This window comes from Microplitis demolitor, chromosome 4 (genome assembly GCF_026212275.2).
Source record: "Microplitis demolitor isolate Queensland-Clemson2020A chromosome 4, iyMicDemo2.1a, whole genome shotgun sequence".
Lineage (NCBI taxonomy): Eukaryota > Metazoa > Arthropoda > Insecta > Hymenoptera > Braconidae > Microplitis > Microplitis demolitor.
In genome coordinates, this window is record NC_068548.1 from 13,929,538 (window position 1) to 13,953,712 (window position 24,175).

The following is a 24,175-nucleotide window of genomic DNA, read 5'->3' on the forward strand; positions in this document are numbered from 1 at the left end:
AAGAGAGTGAGCTTAAAAATACGAGTACAATATTTTCAAATAACTAAAATACTTTTTATAAAGAAAAGAATCGACGAGAGGCTTAGGATAAAATACTTTGTAACTCACAAACAAATATTTAAGAACAAATGAATATATAAAATAAACTTAAGGCTTGTGAAAGATTTTACTGCCTTGAACATCTGCTAGCAAGGTGTTAGAAAACAAAGAATTCTTAAGAATAAAATTAAACATTTAGAAATATAATTAAAATATTTAAGAGTAAAATTTTCAAGGGATTATTTAACGATGGGCAATAAATTTATGAATTTAAATCTAGCACTGAAAATCGTATGTTTAAATTAAATTTAAAAATAAATTAAAAATAAAAGTTTATTAATTAGCGCTTGAACAGTAGAACACTCTGGGATAGTATTGAGCACTTTCTGTAGAAAAACAAATTTCAGAAAGTACTAAGTACTATCCTAGACAAAAACCACCAATTTCTCATATAGTACACTCTTAGATAGTAGCCAGTGGCATCTGTAAAGTAACGAGTACTTTGCCAGAAAGTATAGGCACGTTTCCAAGATATTACAAAATACTATCTGTAGATGGCACGGGTGTCGATCTGTAGATGACAGTTGTTACTGCGCAAGACAGGACTGTATACTTTCTGAGATCATAACCAGTCCTTTTACGAATAGTTTTCACGAATATCTAAGATAGTAAAAGTGAGTTACCACTTCGAACTTCATTAGTTAATCAAATTAAGCCGGATCAAAATCAATTAACTTTTATATAAGGAATGAAGTCGTAATAGCTAATAATACCAATAAACAATTAAAAACTAATTGTGTCAAAAAAATTTTTTTAACGTTGAATTTTATAAAAAGGTATTAATTAACTAAATAAGTGCAGTTTTTTTTTGTAACCCAAATCATTTTTTATTGTTTTATTTTTTAAAGATTTATTCAGCTATTTTTTTTTATTTTCTCAATTTCTACAAGTAAATTTTCTTTTCAAAAAAGAAAGATTGTAAACTTGACAATTTTTTAATCTATAACAAAGTACATCTCAACCTTGCTAAGTTTTGGCCCTTTTATTAATTGATTTTAATAAGGGCGCCCCTGGAAGATAATACTCGGTTTTCTAGAACTGGAGATGCTAATTTTAAAAATAAGGGTCGTTAAAATATACGAGAGCGAGGAAAGATGAGGGATTAAATTTATTTGACACAAAATTTTAATTAATATAATTACCAAATTTTAATTCTCATTTAACAATTATGCCCACCGGGCTTTTATTTTACTTATAATTAATTTAATTTAAAAAACTGTCCACCGGACTTTTATTCCTCAAAACTAATAAGTCCCCTGGACTTTTGTAATTAATTGGCCACCGGCCTGATCCCCTGGATCATTATATAATTAACTGTTCTCTGGACTTATTTAAAATTTAATTCTACCAAAATTATTCTTCACACACACACACACACTTTAATTAATTAATTGTCCACAGGACTAAACTCACACACACAGATACAATTTAATTATAAATCTGTTAGATTGACTAGATTGATACAATTCTTGTTCTTTTCCTAATATTTCCGACACGATAAATTTTTAATTCTGAATCTTTCGAGCATTAACTTTAGGTGAGAAAAAAATTTTCGTTGATGCTGAAAGCGACGCTAGTTACTCGCGCGTCTATTCCTATCTCTCTCTAGCTCGTGTACGCATCGCCTTTACGCTGACTCGAGCAGAATTAAAATTTATTTTTCAACTCTCGATATTTAATAACTTTAGAGCCGACCTCAATTTATTCAATTGTTATTAGTTTAATTAATTTATGCACTTAGTCACTAAATTCACTTCATTTACTTTTATCTTATTAACTTTTCTTAATTTATCAGTCTTAAAATTAATAGTACGATAATATAGTTTTAGTTTTTGGCTATTTGCCGACAAATTAATTTTTAATTAATTTAAAAATTTCTAGCTTCTCTGCCTAGAAATGAATTAACCGAGCTGTTTTAATTGTTCGTCAACTATTTAAATTTCTAGCTTTCTTGCCGAGAAATTTCTTCACCGAGTACGTGATTGTTCATTAATTTAGACCAGATAAATTTTGGCTTTCTTGCCGAGAAATTATTTGATTGTTAGACCGGAAATGGCGATTGCCCCACGATTAGGTTAATTAAATTTACAGTTTTATTATAATAACTAATAAATTCTGGCTTTTAGCCGAGAATTTAATTACCTCTCGTCGACTTTTATCGTAGCCCAATACCCTGCCGATTTCCTGGTCTTTGGTCTGGTCTCCACCTTCTTTTCTCCTAATTTCAATTTATACTTGATCTAATCTGTGGAATTACAGTACAAATCAATTATATGTTTGGGTTGTATCGGCTTCCTGCCGGATACAAGATTAATTTAATTGTAAGAAATTTACCTTCTGAAAGGTTCCACATAACCTCTCCCAAGCTTAGATAATTACCTTAAATTGATACGTACGGCGTCAATTGTTCTCTTCGACGGCTGGTCCGATTCTATCCGCACTAGTCACTCTCGTGCCTTTATTACTAATTACATCACGCCCTCTCGGCAATTATCGGAAAATTAATCCTATTTATTTTTTAATTGGGTCTTGAGGACAAGCCCCTTAAATTAGCGTGCCCGACGACAAGTCGATAAAATATAATAGTAACGCGTATGGGGTACTTAGGATAATTGACCAGCCGCGGGAAATCGTTGATTTAATTTTGAATATTTGAATTTTACCCCGTTACAAATCTGAATTACAAAACTTGTAATTAATAGAAATACTATTAAAAAGTATATCGAATTAAAATTGAGCATATATGTATACTTACACTGAAAAAAAAAAATTTGCTATCAACACAAAAGTCAGGGTTACGCAGCTATTTGTTATGATAATAAAACTATCTTGGTTAACGCAATGAAGTGACATTTGTTGTGGTAAGTAAAATGAAGTTGCTGTTGTAACAAATGATATGTGTTGAGGAAAAATTTTTCGAATACGTATAGAATTTTGTGCTTTAACCCTTCATCACTCTTGTGAAACGCGCCACTATCATTGCTCTCGGGATGAGAAAAATTATCACACCTTCTGCGCAAACGCGCGCGTGCGTAAATTTACTTTATTTTAAATATTTTCAAATCTAAAAGATTTTAATTGTAAAACAAATTAACTTTTTTTAGACTAAATTATGCGTTATCATGTTTGTTAATAATGAAAAATATTTTTAAAATATTGAAATAATAAATATATTAAAGAACATAACAACAACTTTCATATGAAACGTAACTTTAATTAGATTTTCATATTTAAATACGAGTAATTTTTTAACATTTCGAGCAATTATTTATTTATTTATTCATTTTTCTTATAAATAAAAGATATTACTTCTAAGAAAAATATTTTTTATCTATTTACTTATATCAAATTAGTTCTGATAATCATAAACTTATGTTGAAACTTTGAAATCTAAATGGCTAATACTTCACATTTTTTAAATTTAAAAACAACAAATAATCTTAGAGTATGACCAATTACAGATATAAATAATTATTGATTAACACTAAAACATTAAATTTTAAACTCGGTAATTTATTTTTACACGTTGATAGATCGGAAATTAAGGTTAGAATGACAGTTTTTCGTATATAAACAAATTGTTCACGAAACCATCCGAATCGAGCCGACCATACTCGATTCCGAAATTCTTACATCTTATCTTACTATAGTGATGAGAAAAAATCCCACAGAGCAACAATGAATATTTTTTTTTAAATATTATACAAGAATAATTAAATAATAGTGTTGTAATCTAATAGAGCATTGAATTTTAGAGTGATAGAAAAAATATCAAGCATCCATTACATTTGAAATTTTTAAGAAAATTTATATAGCATATGAGTGTGAGAGAAAATCTCATAGCGAGAGTGCGTGAAGGTTAATTAGGTGAACAATATCATTAAGGATTTATCGCGAGTTTTTAATTTTTGACATAAATTGTGTTTTTAAATTATGGCTAGAATATTAAACGCTATTTATTTTGAAAAATATACCAATATATTCAAGTATAGCTAACGGTGGGTGCCTTGAAGATGTGATTTTCTTGACTCAAGAGATTATATTGAAAAGCGATAATATCTTAGGTGAAGTAAAATTTGCTTGAGTCAAGAAATTTTTCTTATCTTAGGAATTTCTTATTAATTGATCCGTCACTTAATCTCCAACTTCTCAGCAAATTAAATATTCTTTCATTGTTCATTTTAAATTGTAATTGTAATTAAACTTGATAACTACACATTCAATAAATTATAATTTTATAACTTCCTTTTAACTTCTTAAATAAATAAATAACTAGGTAACCAGAAATATTAAATGTTCATAAAACCTTTTTTAATATTTAACTCAACGCAAGCCATTTGTTACAACGGCAACTTGACTTTACTTACTACAACAAAGTTTACTTCGTTGCATTGACCAAGATGGATTTGTTAACTAATAAAGGCATAATCCTGACTTTTGTTAAGATAGCAAATTTTTTTTTTCAGTGTATACTCTGGTGGAAATTTTTCGTACTTTTGTCTGAAAAAGTCTTTAGAACTCTGAAAAAGTTTTTAGAACTCTAGAACTGAGTTTTTCAGACAAAAGTCCGAAAAATACCACAGGGTATGTTCAATTTCATTTTATCTTGCAATATCTTGGAAACGCGCCTATACTTTCTGACGAAGTACTCATTACTTTACAGATGCCACTGACTACTATCTAAGAATGTACTATGTGATATATTGGTGGTTTCTGTCTGGGATAGTACTCAGTACTATCTAGAGAGTAGTAGATACAGTCTAGATAAAATACAGTACTTTCTGAAATTTGTTTTTTTTTTTTTTACCGAAAGTACTCAGTACTATCCCAGAGAGTTGCCACTACAAAATTGTTTTTTTCCGTGTATCCGCTTTATTCATTTTGTTTTTAAATCTAGTAAGCTATACTTTCAAACGTGATAACCTCGGAACAACTACTTTAAAGTACGTTCAAAATACAACAAATCTCTTTTACAAAACACAACTTTGATAGTCTTATAGCAATGTTCGGACGCTAAATGCTGTCAAGCATGATAGTTAGGGGACCCGGATTCCAAGAATTTTTCCCCTTACTGTCTCATTTGGTCTTATTACAAAGTGGGATTGTACATCATATTTATATATATTATATCAATATATTTATATTTCTATAATTACAAATAGAAGTAGAGTAATCTGCACTCGGCTAAAAATGGGTACAAACTAAAATACAATAATGCCATCTGGCAGGCAGAATAGAAGGTAGATTTTTCGAAAATTTTCACTACTGCTCTGATTTTTCGCTAGCTTGCTCTTAGGTTAAAACGAAGGCGACCCTTGTTCATTTTTACGAGGGTTGAACTAATTTTTGAATGTTAGTTTTTCAATTCAAGATTCATAATCCGCGATTTTAATATTGCTAGTATACTTATGTATTTATATATAGGGTATTACACGCCAAATCGGATGATTTCCAAATTGTTTTTTTAGATTTTCTTAATTTTCTGGTATTTTTTAGTATCCCTCATAAGAGAATTCCGGGTAAATTTTGAGATTTTTTTAATCAATGGTTCAATAATTATCGAATTTTTAAAAAAACCACTCTATTTATGGTTCTTTGATCATAACTTTCGTAATAATGGTCGAAATTTGATGATTTTTTTCAAAATTTTTGTTTTTAGGTGGCCTTTACAGGAAAAAGTACAAAACAAAAATTCGAAATGTTTTGATCGCGGTTTTTGATTTTAAGTTTTCAATCGTGTTTTTAAAACTGTGTGTATCCTTCGATTTTCTTGAAAATTTTCTATCTTAAAATTCTATCCATTCTGAAATTTTTAATTCCCACAAAGATTTTATAAGAATGAATGAATTCTATGAAAAGTGCTACAGTTACATATAGGGCCTTACACATCCCCTTTTCAATTTGAAATAATTGCTTCTCAATAAATAAAAATATTTATTATAACTGTGCATAAATAGCATAAACTTTTACTTACTGCTTTTAAATTTTTACTTAGTACAATAAAATATCGATATCAATTAATAATATGTAAGAAAAATGAGTGTTCAGTGTCGAAAATCGTTACAGAAGATAATTTATAGCGAAAACATTTTTTCAGTTTTCAAAAATCGAAAAAAAAATAGCAATTATGGAAGGCCCACTACCGGACCGGGCTTAGAAGTTTCAGCATGAATAAAAATTTAAGATAGAAAATTTTCAAGAAAGTCGAAGGATACACACAGTTTTAAAAAAACGATTGAAAACTTAAAAACAAAAACCGCGATCAAAATATTTCGAATATTTGTTTTGTATTGCTTCCTGTAAAGGCGATCTAAGAACAAAAATTTTGAAAAAAAATCATTGAATTTCGACCATTATTACGAAAGTTATGATCAATGAACCATAAAAAGAGCGGTGTTTTTGAAAATTCGAGACGGTTGAGGTAACAATCGACGCGTTTTATTGAGTTCAAGAGCTGAACAAATTTTGAAATTGATGTATCTACACGGCAAGAAAAATCTCGTCAAAACAACTGAACATTTCGTTACTACAGCTATACTATCTATAGTCAACTTTTTTTACGATATTCTGTATAGTCATTTCGACGATCCACGTATCGTCGCAGCGTAACGTCAAAATAGCAATACTATTGTCATTATAGGTATCCGAAGAAACGCTAATAAGACAATCTTGCAAATAGTTTTGGATAAAAAAAATAAATGTAAATTGAAAGATGTCAAGTTAAGACTACATCTTCATTAACCATTTCATAATATGATATGTTTCAATAATCAGGCTTATTGACTTGTGTTGATTAATTAGTTACTTACAATAATTTAAAAAAAAAAATTTTAACAAATAATTTTATTGGTTAAAAAACAAATAATAAGACATGTTTTTAAACTGAAAATCTCCATCCGCGTTTGAAATAAATCTATCCATTATAACAAAGCAAAAAAAAATTATATGGAAGCAATAAAATTTTTTTACATTGGAAAATAATTATCAAAATCAGTCCGTAAAAACTATTATGATTATAAAATAGATACACATCTATTTTAATTAGATTATCTCAATTAAAATTTCAGAAAAGCTCATTAATTACAAATAAGAAGTATGTGACACAACGCTCACAAATGCTTTTTGATGGTTAGTTTGAAATTTGCTTGACTGCGCAAGTACCACGATCGTAGTCAACGCTGTTACGATCCATCGTATCGTCAATAAAACGATACAAATACTTATAATGACAAAACGATAACCTATTTTGTCAAAATAACTGAATCTCGATGGCAACTTTTCGGAGTATGGCTCAAATAAAAAAATGAATTCTCATTGGAGGACAAACATTAAATAGTTTATTTAACGATACTATAGATCATTAAAATAAATAAGGATGTTGTTGAATTAACTATACGTATTGCAATAATTAACAAATGAATAGCTATTTTCACAATTAACTGTTTGACTATACTTTAAATCACTAAAATGACAAAATTTTTCTCGCCGTGTAATCGTTTTTAAGAAATTTCAAAAATATTAAAGAAAATTTTTTTTTTAATTCTTTCGACAACGGTTTCTCTTGAACGAATGAACTGATTTTAATGGTTGAGGTGGCATTCGACGTGGCTTATAAAGTTTTAGAGCTGATTAGATTTTGGAATTGATCCATTGAGCACATTACAATTTATCAAAAAAAGACATTTTTGAAAAAATGTTATTTTTGGAATATCTTCGAACACACTTGACCGATCAAGCTCAATTTATTACCGCTTCTAGATATTAAGAAACCGCGTCGAAAGACACCTTATCGATCAAAATCAGTTCATCCGTTCAAAAGTTATAGATATTTACATACATATGTACGTACGTACGTACACATATACATACACTCGGACATCATCGTGGAACTAATCAGGATAGCTTCTTAGAACCTCAAAACGTCAAAATCTGATAAAAATTCGGTTTTCGAAAATCGGAGTAAAACCAATAACTTCTTGAATTTTTGAAAATTTTTAATTTTCTTACTTGGAAGTTAAAGAAGTCTCCTAAAATTTTAGCTCAATATCTCAAAAATTGAGCTTGCGCTCGGGGGGTCCCCTTTCCCATTTAAAATATAGTGAAAACAATTTGTTTTTTCCATTTTGTAAATAACTATATCAAAAAATTTTTTTTCCGATTTTTGAATTCTGCAATCTTGTGGGAAATTAAATTCTCGACAAAAAAAAGTCTCTTGTGTCATAGGCTTTAAGTTTATAGGAAAAAAGTTATGGAGGTTGAAACTTAGGGGGCAAATGTCGAATTTTTAGGATGGAAAAAGAAATTTTTTTTTAATTTTTTCTTTAATTCTACGAAATTCTATTGTAATGGAAATCGATAATTAAGGTTTCTTGTATTCATGTTCTTGAGGTTTAAAATCCTTCTAAGTAATATTAGACTACAAAATTTTTTCTAAATACTTAAATTTTTCTTAACTTCAGAGCTCAACTCTGTAACTTTCTTTCTATGAGCTCTATTAAAACGACTCTAAGGACCATTTTCATAGATAATTCAATTCTCTATAAAAACTTAAATGGTAAAATAATAGAAAAAGTCCCGCTAGTTAACAAATAAAAAACAAAAAGTTTTTCATCATAAAAATTTGACTTTTTCCTCTTAAGTTGCAACTCCCATAAGTTTTTTTCTATTAACTTTAAGCGTATGACACAAGAGACCTTTTTTGGAGAGAATTCAAGTTCCTACGACATTGCTGAAATTAAAAATCGGAAAAAAAATTTTTTTGACATAATTATTTACAAAATAGAAAAAACAAATTTTTTTAATGTATTTCAAATTGGAAAGGGGATGTGTAAGGCCCTATATGAAACTGTAGCACTTTTCATAAACTCATTCATTCTTATAAAATCTTTACGGGAATTTATGAGAATCCATTGGATTCCATGAGATTTTCTAAACAGGGAATAAGTCCTATAAAAAATAGTTAAGTAACATTTTTATTATAATTCGTTAAAATTTGTTACCTGTCTCTGAGAAATATCATTTATCAATAGATACAGTAAAAAAAACCCTACGCTTGAAATTAAAAATGAGCAATACTCAGAAGCTGCTAATAATAATACGTAGATCCAATTTTTTATACATAAATTCACAAAATTTAAGTTATAGTGACGTAGGCTTATTTCAAGCATCAAATACATTATCAAAACTTTCGACACGAAAGTTTTGAATTTTATTATTATTGAACTATTACCCTCGACGATGTGGAAATGCCGAAACAATTTATATTAGCATAAATCTGGCAAAATTGCGGGGTATATATGGTATTATTACCAAAAAAAAACGATTTTATTATTATAAAATAATCGTATTATTTTAGTTTTGCTATAGAATTTTTTCGGTAAAAGTTCGGCATTTTTATAGTAATTTTACTGTATAGCCCAGTCGAGATAGAGATTTTTGCTGGTCATAATTCCTAGCCGACTAATTTTTTCACAGAACGATTCCAAATATGCTAAAAGTACGACAACCGAAAAAATCGAACCAAAAAGTGCATTGCAGATGTGTTTTTTTGTTATAACAAAATGGTCGACATTCCGATTTTACGTAAATATTTAACAAACTACAATTTACGGATAAAAAGAACTTTAACAAAATTTAAAGAAAAAAAGTAATGAATAAAATGAGCCTATATTTAAGTTCTTACGAGCTGTAATTTGTAAATTATTTATATGTTAATTAATTTTCTCGTCAACTCGTTATTTTTTATACACCAGCTGTTTCGATGCCAAAAGTGGTCGAAGCATGACAAAGCTGAGCGCGCGCTCGTTCAGGAAATTCAAAATTTGAAAAATTACTTATTATTTTCTTGCTGAAAGATATTAATATTTTATTTAATAAAAAAATTACATAGCAATTTAATTTTTATATCTATAAAAAATAATTAAATGGATCAATTCTTACCTTAAATGTTTTTTAACAATATTACAAATTAAATAAATGTTCTTTTCCGTAATTTATTTTATTTTTTATTAAAATCGATTGTTTTATTATTTTATTATCTGAAAATTTTTAATATTCCCATAAAATTATGTCATCTTACTTATTTATTGAGCTTCTTTTTTAAGCATGCGTCATAAATGGCCATAATATTATTCTGATATTATTTATTTAACAATCACTCGTTCTCTAGTAAACTCTTTTAGAGCCAAAATATACAAATGTAGCTAATGATATTAGCTTGTTTTGACCGGTTAAACCAACATTGAAAGTTATTGTAGAGCAGATGCTATAAAATAACTATATGTGAGTGATAAAATTCTCACAAGTTCTGTTGTGACACAAAACAACTAGAGGAAAATTCTAGAAAGGACCCATGCCAGATTTGTTACTTATCAGACCAACATCGTACAATATTTTATACAATCCATGTTTCAGAAGTTCAATTTAAAGAGAAAATTATCATTAATTAATAACTAATATTTTACCTACATTGCACTGTTGACAACATTAGCAAAGGTTAATGTGTGGTACACAGAACGCGCAAGTCTTCACGAGTCCTTATTAGTAACCTCGAGCATGTAGATATACATTATTACGTCAATTTGTAAAACAAATTTTATTCTTCAAAGTATTTATGTAACCAAAACTAACCATAATATTTGTAAGTTAGTGGAATAAGAGTATAGATCATGTAAGAATGTTTTCTATTATAGTGCCGGATGAAATAATAAAGTGATATAGTATAGGGGTCAGGAATTCGACGTTTCTCCATCGCTTTTCAATGCTCTTAACTTGAACTTTTGAGGCAGGGATTGCATAAAGCAATATTTGATGTATGTACTCATAAAAAATGCAGTACAGATCAATTCAGTATGTTCGTTACAGAAACTTACAATTTTTTGTTAGCTATTAAATGGCTAGATTGTAGAGCTTATCTCGCATATCCTTCAAATCCTTTTCCATTGAAATCCATTCATTGCCGTTAGCGTTGCTCTCTCCAAAATCGCCGTAAAATATTTTGTGTTGCCTAAACGTCATGAAGTGGTCTTCGAACAAGCAATTATGAAGATGCGATATACAGAAACCAGATAATCGCGGGCTGCAAACGTATTTACCGTACCAACCTACCAATCAATGTGCTTTACGTTAAGGTATGTTATAGCGTGCGTGCGCCCATTATATTAATTGCTAAGTGTAAAAGTTCCCGATTTATCAACTACTGTTATTGAGTATTTTTAAGTAATTTCTTGAATTTTATGTTTTTATATTTTGTACTTAATTATTTTTGCATATTCGGTTAAGTGCGTTGTATGCGGTTCGTGTAGCAAGATATCTATTATATAATTCTCAGAATAACGATTGATTTATATTCAATAATTAAATTGAAAATCGATAAAAATTATTTCAATACAACGTGAGAACGACCAAACATAAACATAGTTGAATATCTTTAAAAAGACTGACCGCTATTGGATCTTCGTTCAAATAACCGATAATTAGATTTTAAGTGAATAAATACGTGAAATTTCACCCGTTGAATAATAAATTATTGCTTCCTAAAATTTTTTTTTTTATATCGAGGGATATTGATGCGGATCAATCAGCGCTGTATGGTTTAAAAAACGTAAATAGCTGACATTAATTTTGATTTTTCAATAGATGGCAGCCAGGATAAAGTCAAGAATCTGGAAATGAAAAACCTCATCAATATGAAGACATGATAGGTCTTCAGTTATTCATTGTATGATGAAAACTTTACTCGCTGCTTCAAGCTATGAATAAATAAGGACAACAAACTGGATTGGACTTTTAACGAACATGTAGTAAGATGCAAAAAATTTGTTTTCTAGTAATGGAACATAATAACAGTGAAAATAAATGACAATTAAAGTTCACCTGTTGAAAGAGCAAAGAGAGAAATAAATATAGGGGACTTCTTTTAACAATATAGATTAAAACTTCTAAATTTATGTTATAAACTTGAACTGTTATCGAAATTGTATAATTTTTACTATCTTAAGAATTTCATTTTTATTTAAGTTGAGTAATTTTTATTACTTAAGCATACAAATAAATTTAAATAGCATTCGTTACTTAGACTATATTTTTTGTAAGTTTTACTATCCATTGAGGCATATTTGACTATCGAATGAAATAAATTTTATTATCGTAGAATAGGATTAAATAAAACGAAATTTTCATTAGTCTTTCAACTTTATTATTATTATTATTATTATTATTATTATTATTGTTATTATTATTATTATTATTATTATTATTATTATTATTATTATTATTATTATTATTATTATCATTATCATCATCATTATCTATGATATGGGTAATAAAATTGGTGTTCATTTTTATATTTAAAAAGGACTTGACTGGTAGTAGAACCTTGATCTCCTGCATGTAAATCCTGTCTTCAGTTTCTCAGTCCGATGACATTTTTAAACGAAGGTTTTTGAATTTGTAATACATATTTTCAAACGCTATTTCTACCAAATGATGATTACATCAAGCTACTTTTGAAATATTGTAAACCGCTTCATAGTATTGTTCCTATATAGCAGTTTTTTTCAAGATTGACATAAGCTTGCTCTCAAGTTCGATAGTTGCTAGCATTACTATTCACCTCTGGGTTTCGCTCCAGATATTCGGGGCAGATTTAAATTGCAAGTCTTATGCTAGCGTTACACAAGACTTGGTGAAGTTATTACTCAATTCTTGGGGAAAATCGACGCCAGAAGCATGTTAAATCTACCTTGTGTATGGCTTACTCAAGATCTGCCCGTTAAAACTGATGAGGGGAGGTATGACAGAGGGTTTATCCTTGTCAAGTCTGATCACACCTAAGTATTATAGTCAAATTTTAGGGTGCCACTGGAAGATGGACTCAGCCTTCCAGAACCGGAGACATTAAATTTTATTATTCATCAATCAGGGTCGATTGTAAGTTTTAGTTTTATTGAACAGAGTATGAATTTTATTTATAATTGACTGAAGCAACCTGCTTGTTTATTACAATATAATTCCTTCAAATCTAAGCCTTATGCCAAACTAAATATTTTCCTTTCTTTCCTTTATTTTAATTCTAACACTGAGAGAAAAAATAGGTTTTTGGAACTAAGAAAACGTAGTAAAAAAAAACTCAGCTATAGGTTGCAGTATCTGTAACTAAAGTGTTATATTAAATAGTACGTCGAAAAAGTAGTCAATTCCCATATAACAATCTTGTGAGAGTCTTGCGTAAGCCTGGTCTCAAATCCACTAGTAGTCTATGTCTTTATATGACTCTGTATCTTGCTGCAGACACTGGTCCACAGTATACTTCAAGAATTGTACAAGGATCTTGAATATATCTTGCTCAAGATGTATTGATACAGTTAACTTGGGTATATCTTGTACCAGAATCTATCTGCAGATGCTTGGGCATATATTGCGCCAGATCTGCTCAAGACGTGTCATATTACGCCGGCTATCTCACTCTTGTCTCTTTCACTTTATCCCCTCCATCGGCACACGTTACCAGAGCTCAGTGGTACTCAATTGAAGTTATAATCGGACAGAACAACTTTTTGAATACGGAGTTCCTTTGCAAAATTAGAAGCGCCGTAGTAATTGCAAGTAAAATTTAATTGATAACCTATAATAAGATATGTTTTTTGATAGATGGTTTGATTTTAATAAAATTATTTTTCTAATTTATTTGAGGATAACACGAAAAATGCTATGAAATATGATAATGAAATGTTTTAAAATTTTTTTTTGAAATTATAATAAGTTACTTTGATACTAAAATACAGATATTGATTTTTACGAATTCCTCGTCCTTCGATCATCCCTTATCCATGTATATATATATATATACATATATATATATATATATATATATATATATATATATATATATATATATATATATATATATATATATATATATATATATATATATACAATAGACTGTGTCAAAATAAGTTTTTTTTTTCGATCGGACGGATCTTTTAAGTTTCTTCAATATGAAAGAAAAATTCTCCTAAAGTTTGAGCTCGATATCTCAAAAATTGAGCTGGCGCAAAGGGGGGTCTCCTTTCCCATTTAAATAACATGGTAAAATTTTTATTTTTTTTATTTTTAAAATAACCATACGAAGAAATTTGTTTTTTTTTTAATTTCGCTCTCGACTATCTAATAGAAAATTCAATTCTCTACAAAATTGTCTATGTTCAGTTTTTTTCTAAACTCAACAGAAACGAAGTTACAGAGGTCTGAATAGGAGGAAAAAAATAATTAGTGAATTAATAACAGAAAAAAATTTATTATTTTAACTTATCAATTAATTAACTCAATTCACTTCATTATTCATAAAAAATTTTCGAATTCAACATTATTTTGAATTAATAACAAAACAAAATTTATAATAAAACCGAAATTAATTATAATTAAAATTTATTTCTGTTTTAATTTTATAATTATAATTGATTTCTGTTTTATTGTAAATTTTGTTTTGTTATTAATTCGAAATAATGTTGAATTCAAAAATTTTTTATGAATAATTAAATGAATTGAGTTAATTAATTGATAAGTTAAAATAATAAATTTTTTTCTGTTATTAATTCATTAATTATTTGTTTCCTCCTATTCGGCCCTCTGTAACTTCGGTTCTGTTGAGTTTAGAAAAAAACTGGACATAGACAATTTTGTAGAGAATTGAATATTCTATTAGACAGTCGAGAGCAAAATTTAAAGAAAGAATTTCTTCGTATAGTTATTTTAAAAATAAAAAAAAAATTTTTACCATGTTATTCAAATGGAAAAGGAGACCCCTCTTTACGCCAGCTCAATTTTTAAGGTATTGAGCTCAAACTTTAGAAGATTTTTTTTTTCATATTGAAGAAACTTAAAAGATCCGTCGAATCGAAAAAAAAAAAAACTTATTTTGACACAGTCTAATATACACTTATCCAAAAAATTAAAGAAACAAGAAAATTTTATTAATTTTTTTAGTAATTTTTGGAAGGCTGTATTTTCGTGAAAAATGATCGTATCGAAAAAATAAAAAAAGCAAATCGAAGCTTGGAATCTCTAGTTTGAAGATCTTTCAGCAAAATACTTTTTTGAGCCACGGTTTTTGCGGAATTATAAGAAATAGGTCGAAACAAAATTTTTCTAAATTTTTTAGTTTTTTTTTTTTAGGTCTACGGGGCCGGGAAATTTTTTTTTTAAACCAATTCATGGCTCGTTTAGAAAATTTATTCAGCTACAGTTTGCTTTTTTCTGTTTTTTCGTATTTTGACTTATAGGCTTTTGTCGAGGACTAAATTTGCAACAAAAAGGATCTTGTGAGTCGAGTTTGTAACTCGATTAAATTTCTGCACAAATCGCTTCTTAGATTAAAATTTCGTAAAAATAACACTAAATCTCATCTAGCGCTCGAATTATTGATAATGGATAAAAAATGTAAGGAACAATTTCCTAAGAAATTTTATGCCCTACAATTTTTGTAATCAAACAATTCGTCGTAACTCTCAAAGTTTTGTAACTACAGTCTGTTAAAATATAAAATTGGGGAAATTTTATTTTAATGTCACTATAATTATAGTACAAAATACAGAATTAAGCCGTATTTATTATATTAAAATTTGATATAAATACTAATACTACATACGTTGTGCATGAATTTTAGGCCTAACATAAATCATCAAGTTACTTAAATAGTTTAAAAAAAGTTTCTTAAATATTTGACTTACAAAATCAATACTAGCTGTAGATTTACTGGTTAAAAAAATTTTACTGCCGTCAGATTTTAGTAAGTCTGATGACATAAAATTTCTCGTTTCGACTTTTTTACGTAGATCTATTAAATTAGTTTTTGGAGACGTAAAAGATAAATTTTTCCCTAATTTTATATTTTAAGAGGCTGTAGCCGCTAAACTTTGAGAGTTACGACGAATCGTTTGATTACAAAAATTGTAGGGCATAAAATTTCCTACAAAATTGTTCCTTACATTTTTTATCCATTATCAATAATTCGAGCGCTAGATGAGATTTAGTGTTATTTTTACGAAAATTTAATCTAAGAAGAGATTTGTGTAGAAATCTAATCGAGTTACAGACTCGACTCACAGGACCTTTTTTGTTGCAAATTTAGTCCTCTACAAAAGCCTATAAGTCAAAATACGAAAAAAATTTTTTAATATGGTGAGTGGAAGGAAAAAATTATAAAAAATTATTTTTCAATGTTATTTAAATGGGAAAAATAAAAAATGGTTTAGCAACGGGTTAAAATCGGAATTTAGGGCTGCCATGCGGCTCAAAATTTTTGTTTTCCCACCGACTACAAGATTTTCAGGTGGGATTTAATAAAAAAAAATTTTACTCTATAATGAAGCACCCTAATATATATATATATAAAATTTCTAGTAAATTGAATTAATTAATTTTTAATGATTCAAAATTTTGAATTGATCGCGAAACTTTTGTATTATTCTTTGGGTAATGAGGGAATAAATTTAATTGATATTTAAAGAAATAAAAGGTGGTTCACTCGCGACATTCGTAGCCAAAAGTATAGCGTAATCGTAACTACAAAAAGTTAGAGATACTCAATGCCAGAATATTTTATTTTTGTGAGAGACTGTATCCAATACATTTTAGTTTTAAATATACAGATACACACTAATACAATCACCCTGATGAGTATAATAAATGTGGCAATGCTGCAAACATTTATATTGAATAGTTCTATAGATTAAACGTATAGGTAGCAATCTTTATATAGTGTGAGTTTAATATACATGTAGTTCGTTATTATTGACAATCACAAATTTTAGATAGAATTAATTTTTGTGCATATTTTCATAATTTTTTTTTTAAACTTACAAGAAAATCGCAATTAGAAAGAAAAAAATTGCTCGATGTGTGCTGCTTCCATTATCATAATTTTTTAAAATTCTAAAACTATTAGAAAAGCTCGAGCTGATCAATCGTTCGGCTGACCAATTTCAAAGCACAGTAACTGACAAAAATAAAATTTTTGAAATATGTATAGAATCATGTTCACAAAATTCCATTGGAACTAAAAATACTAAAAAATCGATTTTGAAAAATTTGTCACTTACTGTGTTTTGGAATGGGGCAGCCGAGCTGTCATTAATATAAGTTAATATCAAAAAATAATTTTTTTGTTTGTTTAAAATCATTGAATAAATATTTAACATTCATAATAATTATTTTGAAAAATTTTCCAAAAATTTTTTGACCTCCAATACTTTCATGCTCAAAAATTAACCTAATTAAGTGACTTTTGAATTTCCGCGAGTTAAGTATGACGACTGCAACGTTGCCGAGTTGTGATTGCTGTACCCCACCACAGGTCAAGTATTTTTAAATTATTTATATTTTAAAAATCAATATTTTTTAAACAAATCGGTCAAGAAATTCAGAGTTTTTTTCAAAAAAATTTCTAATTTATTCATTTAACAGTGGATAAGTTTTTTAAAAAAATGATAAAAACTGTTTCCAAGATATTCAGGAAACTACATGTTTTTCTTATACTTGGTAGATCTCCAGCATGCTAATTATGCACTTTTTGATTGTTAATATCTCGTCTTACAATCGGTGAAAAATTTCGTTTTTTTTTTCATTGAATATAAGACATTGTTGTTAATCTCATGTTTTAATTTCATCGCATTCCTAAGAAAAGTCGTTTTGCGAGTGAACTACCTTAAATTAAAGTTATCACATTATATAATCTGTGTATATTATATATGGGACATTCCACGGTAAATAGATCACTTTTGACCGCGATCCCTTTCGATTTGGCTAAAATTTTTTTTCATTTTCTACCCCATTAAAATCCTTTTTCAGGAAATTTTAAAATTTTTTTTACCCAACCCAAAAAAGTTGAGTTTTTCAAAAATAAGGCTTTTATTTTTTCAAATAGCTATAATTTCTTCAAAAATTGAGGAATTGGGAAAAAATACAAAAAAATTAAAAAATGATAAACTCTATAAAATTTTTGGCTTTTTTGAGAAAAACCGTTATTTTCTTAAAGTTCGCCATTTTTTATTTTTTTTTTTTTTTAAATTTTTTCAAATAAAACTTTAATTAATTCTGCAATTTTTCCTGCTTATCCCAGAGTGGATGAATTTTTCCTTCTACACTGAAAAAAATAATCGGTAACGGTTACCGATTTTTTTTCGGTAGAGGTTACCGATTTTTCTCTAACGGTTACCAATTAAAATCGGTAGAGGTTACCGATTTTTTCTGGTAACAGCTACCGATTTCCAATCAGTAATCTCTACTGATTTTAATCGGTAACCGTTACCGAAAAATCTGTAATCTCTACTGATATTAAATTTACCGAAAAAACAGTTTTTGGGGCTTACAACTTAAGTATAAATGACATGTCAACAAGTTTTAATTTCATTCAAAGGTAATTAAAATTTTTATTATAATTTAAATCCACTTTATCATTGACGGTGACACGAAATGTGTTATAATGATCATCGAAATACATTGTTTTCAGTGAATACATGAGAAAAAGTATTTGATCATTAACACTGACCATGTCCACAATTTTACCAAATAATGGATCATTATTATCATCAATTCCAGTAATGACAACCATACCTTCTGAATATTTCTGTCTACGAAAAGTGATATGACTTTTATCTTTAATAAATAGAAATGACTTCTCCTAAGCCAAACAGCTAACAATTACTAATTTAAATTTGCAACTGTTCATTTTTTTTTGCTTTCCCAAAAATATAATCAGCTGTCGCAACCGACAAAAACAATGTTTAAAAAAATATACGGGGCAATGTAAATTATGTATAATTAGCTCCAAGTATTTGATATAACAGAGTTTTTTTTTCTTTATTCTGTAAAATTTCATGCTTGTTCAGTAATTACTAATTAATTTTTATTTTTTCTAGGTCAAGAAACTATTTTTTTGATAAATGTAAATCGGTAAAAATTACCGATTTTTCGGTAATGGATACCGATTAAAATCAGTAGAGATTACTGATTGGAAATCGGTAACTGCTACCGAAAAAAATCGGTAACCTCTACCGAAAAAAAATCGGTAACCGTTACCGATTATTTTTTTCAGTGTATTTTTTTCTATTAGTTCAAAAAAAATATTTGCCCGGTTGGGCTTACTTTACAAAAGATCATTGAAAATTTTTCAGGATTTATAGACAACTTCAGAGTTCGAAAAATTAAGACGAAAAATTTAATTGAAAGTGGTAATCCTCGAAAAAAATTGGATTTTTTTCAAAAAAGTCAAAAAAAAAATTTGAAGATATACCTATAAATAATTTAACTGTAATTTTTTTCAAAAACTACACCTAAAAATAGAGAAAATTAAAAAAAAAATTGCCCTTTGGTTTATTTTTGACCAAGTCACAGGCTTTTGAAACAGCGATGTGCGTTAGGTTTTTTTTTTCGAAAACCTGTAACTTGGTATTGTTGAAAATTAAACCCTCTATAAAAAAACACCTTTTAGATATTTTTCGCAGGAAGTTAAGAAATATTTTTATGAAATTATTTTAGCATTGAAATCTCGAACGATTCATCCGGGTATGCTGGTAACGATAGCATTCGATGCAGGCTATAGAGCTTTAGAACTGATTATATTTTAAAATTGATCAACTTACTAGCTTTCAAAATATTTGAAAAAAATGAAAAGAAAAAAATTTTTTTTTTATTTTTTCTTGGACGATATCTTTTGGTCGGATCATCCAATTGAGACATTCTTGAAGGCAATAAATTTTCTTTCAAGTTCTGTAGCTGGTTGGATTTTGGAATTGATCGACGACTTTTGACAGTATTCGAAATGTAACAAAATTTTTTTTTTATTTTCGTATTTCTTAAGTATCTTACAATATATATTTAACTAAAAACGTCTAAAATTTGCTGGAAATGAAAGTTCAGAAGAACTCTTTAGAATGCCACAAGAACAATCTACATGGGTTCACTCATGAAAAAGATGTGAAAGGTTTACATGCAAACACACACCCATCCATCTCAAAAAATGTCAGAATAGTATCTTAGGACTTTCAAAGGTTGATATCTTAGCGGGAAGTTAAAAAAATAACATCAATGACAGGTGTTTATTGAATTAAATAATTATGTATATTTTTTGTTGGTTTTTTTATTTCCTAAAATAAAGTTACATATGAAGATTAATAATTATATTTAAATCAAAAGTTCCATCTGGTATGACAAAAAAATTTTTTTTTTCAAATAACTTTTATCTTAATAAAAGAAAAAATTAGTGAAGATAACAATATCAATAATTTCCAAGTAAGATGAAACATTCAAGTACTATTTTGAAAGGTCTAAAATAATGATGAACAGAACGAAAATTTCAAAAATTACACATTAAATATTACCAATTACAATATCTTTAAATTTTTCAAACGGAAAAGTGTGAAAATTGCTGCTTATATCGTATTTTTTAAAAATATATTGTAAAAATTACGGTATAAGCGGCAGTTTTCACACTTTTTCGTTTGAAGAAATTATTATTACTGTGCAGTTGCAATGACAATCTAAGACGAAATTTCGAAAATTAAATTTTTAATCTGCAGTGATTTAGAATAGAAAGATGAGTTAAGAGTTCTGGAAAAGTTTGGCGAGAGTAAGTATCCAAACTTCACGATGAATAATCTGTGGCTTGATTTCTCGTTACCACCACTCTCTAGATTGCTATTAAATATAGTTCAGTTCGCTAAAGAATGATATTTTCTCCCACTACTCGAATATATTGAGGGGTACATATGCCCCTCACTATAGTCAAGTAGTGGGAGAAAAGATCATTCTTTAGCGGACTGAACTATAACAGTGCGTGTAGCGTGCATTTCATCTTTCTTTCACATTCTACCGGCGACATTTTGAACGATACTGCGCAGAGATTTCAATTTAAATAACTGCGCAAATTAGAAAGAAGTACTGGGGACTAAGTGTAAGAAATGAAACATACACGCTGTATAACCGTGAATAACCCTCAAATACTGAAAAAATAAATATTTAATTGAATTGAAAAATACAGTAACTAGTTATAACATTTTTGAATTACATTTACTTACCTATTGTTGTTCTTCAAAATTTTTCTATACATTTGATGGTACGTATCAACTTACTCTTTTTTTTTTACCCCAATCATATAAAAAACCGATTCCTCTTTCTCAAATGTAATTGAAATATTTAAAAAAAAACATATTCTACAGCAACAATGTAACAGAGAAAGATTAACAAGGGTAAAATATGAGAACCCAGTGTACACGTGTATTTTCTAAAAAATATGGTCTTGGAAGATCGGATTTTTATGTGATTTGTGTTTTGATTTATAAAAAAAAAATTATAAACTTGGTACCTTTACAGGCCAACGATGAAGCAAATCAAGCGGAAGAATGTTAAATATTTAAGTAAACGTCAACAACTGCGGAGAATAAGAGAACAAATTATATTAAATCGAAATTTTACAAATTATGAATTATCATATATGGGTGAACTACCAAATTCTCAATCTAGTCTTTCAAATTTAAATCCAATAGTTGTAAAACATCAAAATAATGCAAACGCTTACCTAAATTTTGGAGCAAGAGATAGTATCCAACCCGAGCCGCCAACAACACCAATTATTGAGCATTTGATAAATAAAACGAGCAAAGCCAATATTAATAATAATAATAATAATAATAATAATAATAATAATAATAATAATAATAATAATAATAATAATAATAATTATGATAATAATAATAATAATAATTTGGTTTATAACTATACTTCACACAATCATTATATTAGTAATCTTACCAGGAACGATTGTATGAAATCTGATCTAGCTAAATGTTTTATTAAAAATAATATTAATAGTTTACAGGGTAATGCAATATTAAAAATTTTTCGTCGTCATCCTTGCTTTCATAATCTGCCAAAAACAACTCATACTTTATTAGCTACTCCTACGGAAAAAGTTGTTGTTTATGAAATGGACCCAGGGGAGTATGTTCTTATTGGAATTGCTGCTGCACTTGATAAGATATTGTTAGATTATCATGAAATGCCCATTCATTTAATATGTGATGTCAGTACTAATGGGGCTTCTGCTGATAATCAGCAATTATATCAGTATTATCCTTTGCAAATGAAAGTAGTAAACTTACCGAATAGTTTACCTGTAATTGTAGGATTATATCGCGGGAAAGCTAAGCCTAATGATGGTGAAAGTTTATTTAAACATTTAATTGACGACTTTAATGATATAAAAAAAAAAGGAGGAGTTGATTTTCTGGGAAATTTAATTCCAATTACGTTACGTAACTTCATTGCTGATGCACCAGCTAAAGCTTTCATATTAAACCATTACGGACACATGTCTTATTATCCCTGTTCTAAATGCAAGGTCAAAGGAACTTATACCGACCACCGTATGTGTTTTCTTGGCACCGATTACACTCCGCGAATCGATGACGAATACATCAATCGTACCAATAAAAACCATTGTAAGCCTGGGAACTCTGCTTTAACGAAATTGGGTATAAATCCAGTATCAAATGTACCTTTTGAATACATGCATCTGGTATTATTGGGAACCATGAAAAGATTAATTGAAGCTTGGATTAATGGAAAATTTCCTGGTTTTCCTAAGCTAGATGAGAGACCTCAGCAAATATTAAACTCAAAATTAGAGTCTCTAGATAACTGGTGCCCTGTAGAATTCGCTCGACGTCCTTGTACCATTTTCCGGTTTATCCATTATAAAGCAACTGAGTTCCGACATTTTCTTCTTTATACAGGACCTTGCGTTTTATCTGATATTCTTCCAGATGAATATTACTCACATTTTTTACTGTTGCACGCAGCGATTCGTATTCTTGTTTCTCCATCTTTTTCAGAGGAACAGTTGATGTTTGCAGAAAATGCTCTAAAATAGTTTGTAATTAACGCAGAAATGTTGTATGGCAAATCATTTGTGAGTTATAATGCTCATGGGTTAGTACATTTAGTACAGGATGTGCGCAGATTTGGTCCTTTAGATTCCTTTTCTGCTTTTCCTTATGAAAATAATATACCTGTAATAGAACAATTGATTCATAGTCATAATCGACCGTTACAGCAGTTCGTACTAAGATTTCAAGAAAGGAAAAGAAACAATTTTAGCCAAAATCGACAACGGAAGGAATCGCTACATGCGTGGGGACATCATGAAAATGGACCGATTCCTATTGGCTATCACTCCAATCAATCATCCAATATTCGAAAATTAAATTTAGTTCTTTCACGTTCTCTCGAGAACAAAAAAACAATTGTTGTCTTTTGAATGACGGATGTTTGTGCGTAATTATAAATATTGTGTTCCATCTCAATACTTATTATCTACTGGTACAAACTTACCGGCAAATAGAAAGGGCATACGATTGTGGAATAACATCTGATAAACTTGGTTTTTATGTTTGCTCTGATTTATGAACAGACTCTAAAATCGTCCCTATTGATGCATTCCTAAAGAAGTGCTATCAAATGCCGTTTTTTAAAGATACTTCCCTTAATGATGCTTGTTATCTAGCAACCTTACTTCATCAATGAAATTTCTTCCAACCCAGGTTTAGAAATCCGATTCACGTCAATTATCTATCATTATTTCAGAAATTTAAAAATAAAACTTGAGTGTATCTTTTTATGTGGATATTATTGGTATTGTTATCTTCACTAATTTTTTTTTTATTAAGATAAAAGTTGTTTGAAAAAAAAAAATTTTTTGTCATACCAGATGGAACTTTTGATTTAAATATAATTATTAATCTTCATATGTAACTTTATTTTAGGAAATAAAAAAACCAACAAAAAATATACATAATTATTTAATTCAATAAACACCTGTCATTGATGTTATTTTTTTAACTTCCCGCTAAGATATCAACCTTTGAAAGTCCTAAGATACTATTCTGACATTTTTTGAGATGGATGGGTGTGTTTGCATGTAAACCTTTCACATCTTTTTCATGAGTGAACCCATGTAGATTGTTCTTGTGGCACTCTAAAGAGTTCTTCTGAACTTTCATTTCCTGCAAATTTTAGACGT

The 24,175-nt window shown here is 28.6% G+C and overlaps 2 protein-coding genes across 2 annotated transcripts in view; both read left to right on the forward strand.

The window, feature by feature from the left end:
* Positions 1-12,208, forward strand: part of LOC103572843 (heterogeneous nuclear ribonucleoprotein A3 homolog 2) — a 37,466-nt gene extending 25,258 nt beyond the window's left edge. The window contains exon 8 of the mRNA XM_014444756.2: positions 11,737-12,208. Within this exon, the coding sequence (XP_014300242.1) occupies positions 11,737-11,752 (16 nt within the window). The 3' untranslated portion in view covers positions 11,753-12,208. The remainder of the gene's footprint in view (positions 1-11,736) is intronic.
* An 8,731-nt stretch (positions 12,209-20,939) lies between these two features.
* Positions 20,940-23,712, forward strand: LOC128667587 (uncharacterized). The gene is made up of 2 exons (XM_053738283.1): positions 20,940-21,211; positions 21,469-23,712. The coding sequence occupies exon 2, from the start codon at positions 21,476-21,478 to the stop codon at positions 23,024-23,026; it is 1,551 nt and encodes a 516-aa protein (XP_053594258.1). The 5' UTR covers positions 20,940-21,211; positions 21,469-21,475; the 3' UTR covers positions 23,027-23,712.
* The last annotated feature ends 463 nt before the right edge of the window (positions 23,713-24,175 follow it).

Bases quoted from the DNA above. Each gene is read 5' to 3' on its own strand.
- LOC128667587 (XM_053738283.1), top strand. From the start codon at position 21,476: ATGAAGCAAATCAAGCGGAAGAATGTTAAATATTTAAGTAAACGTCAA.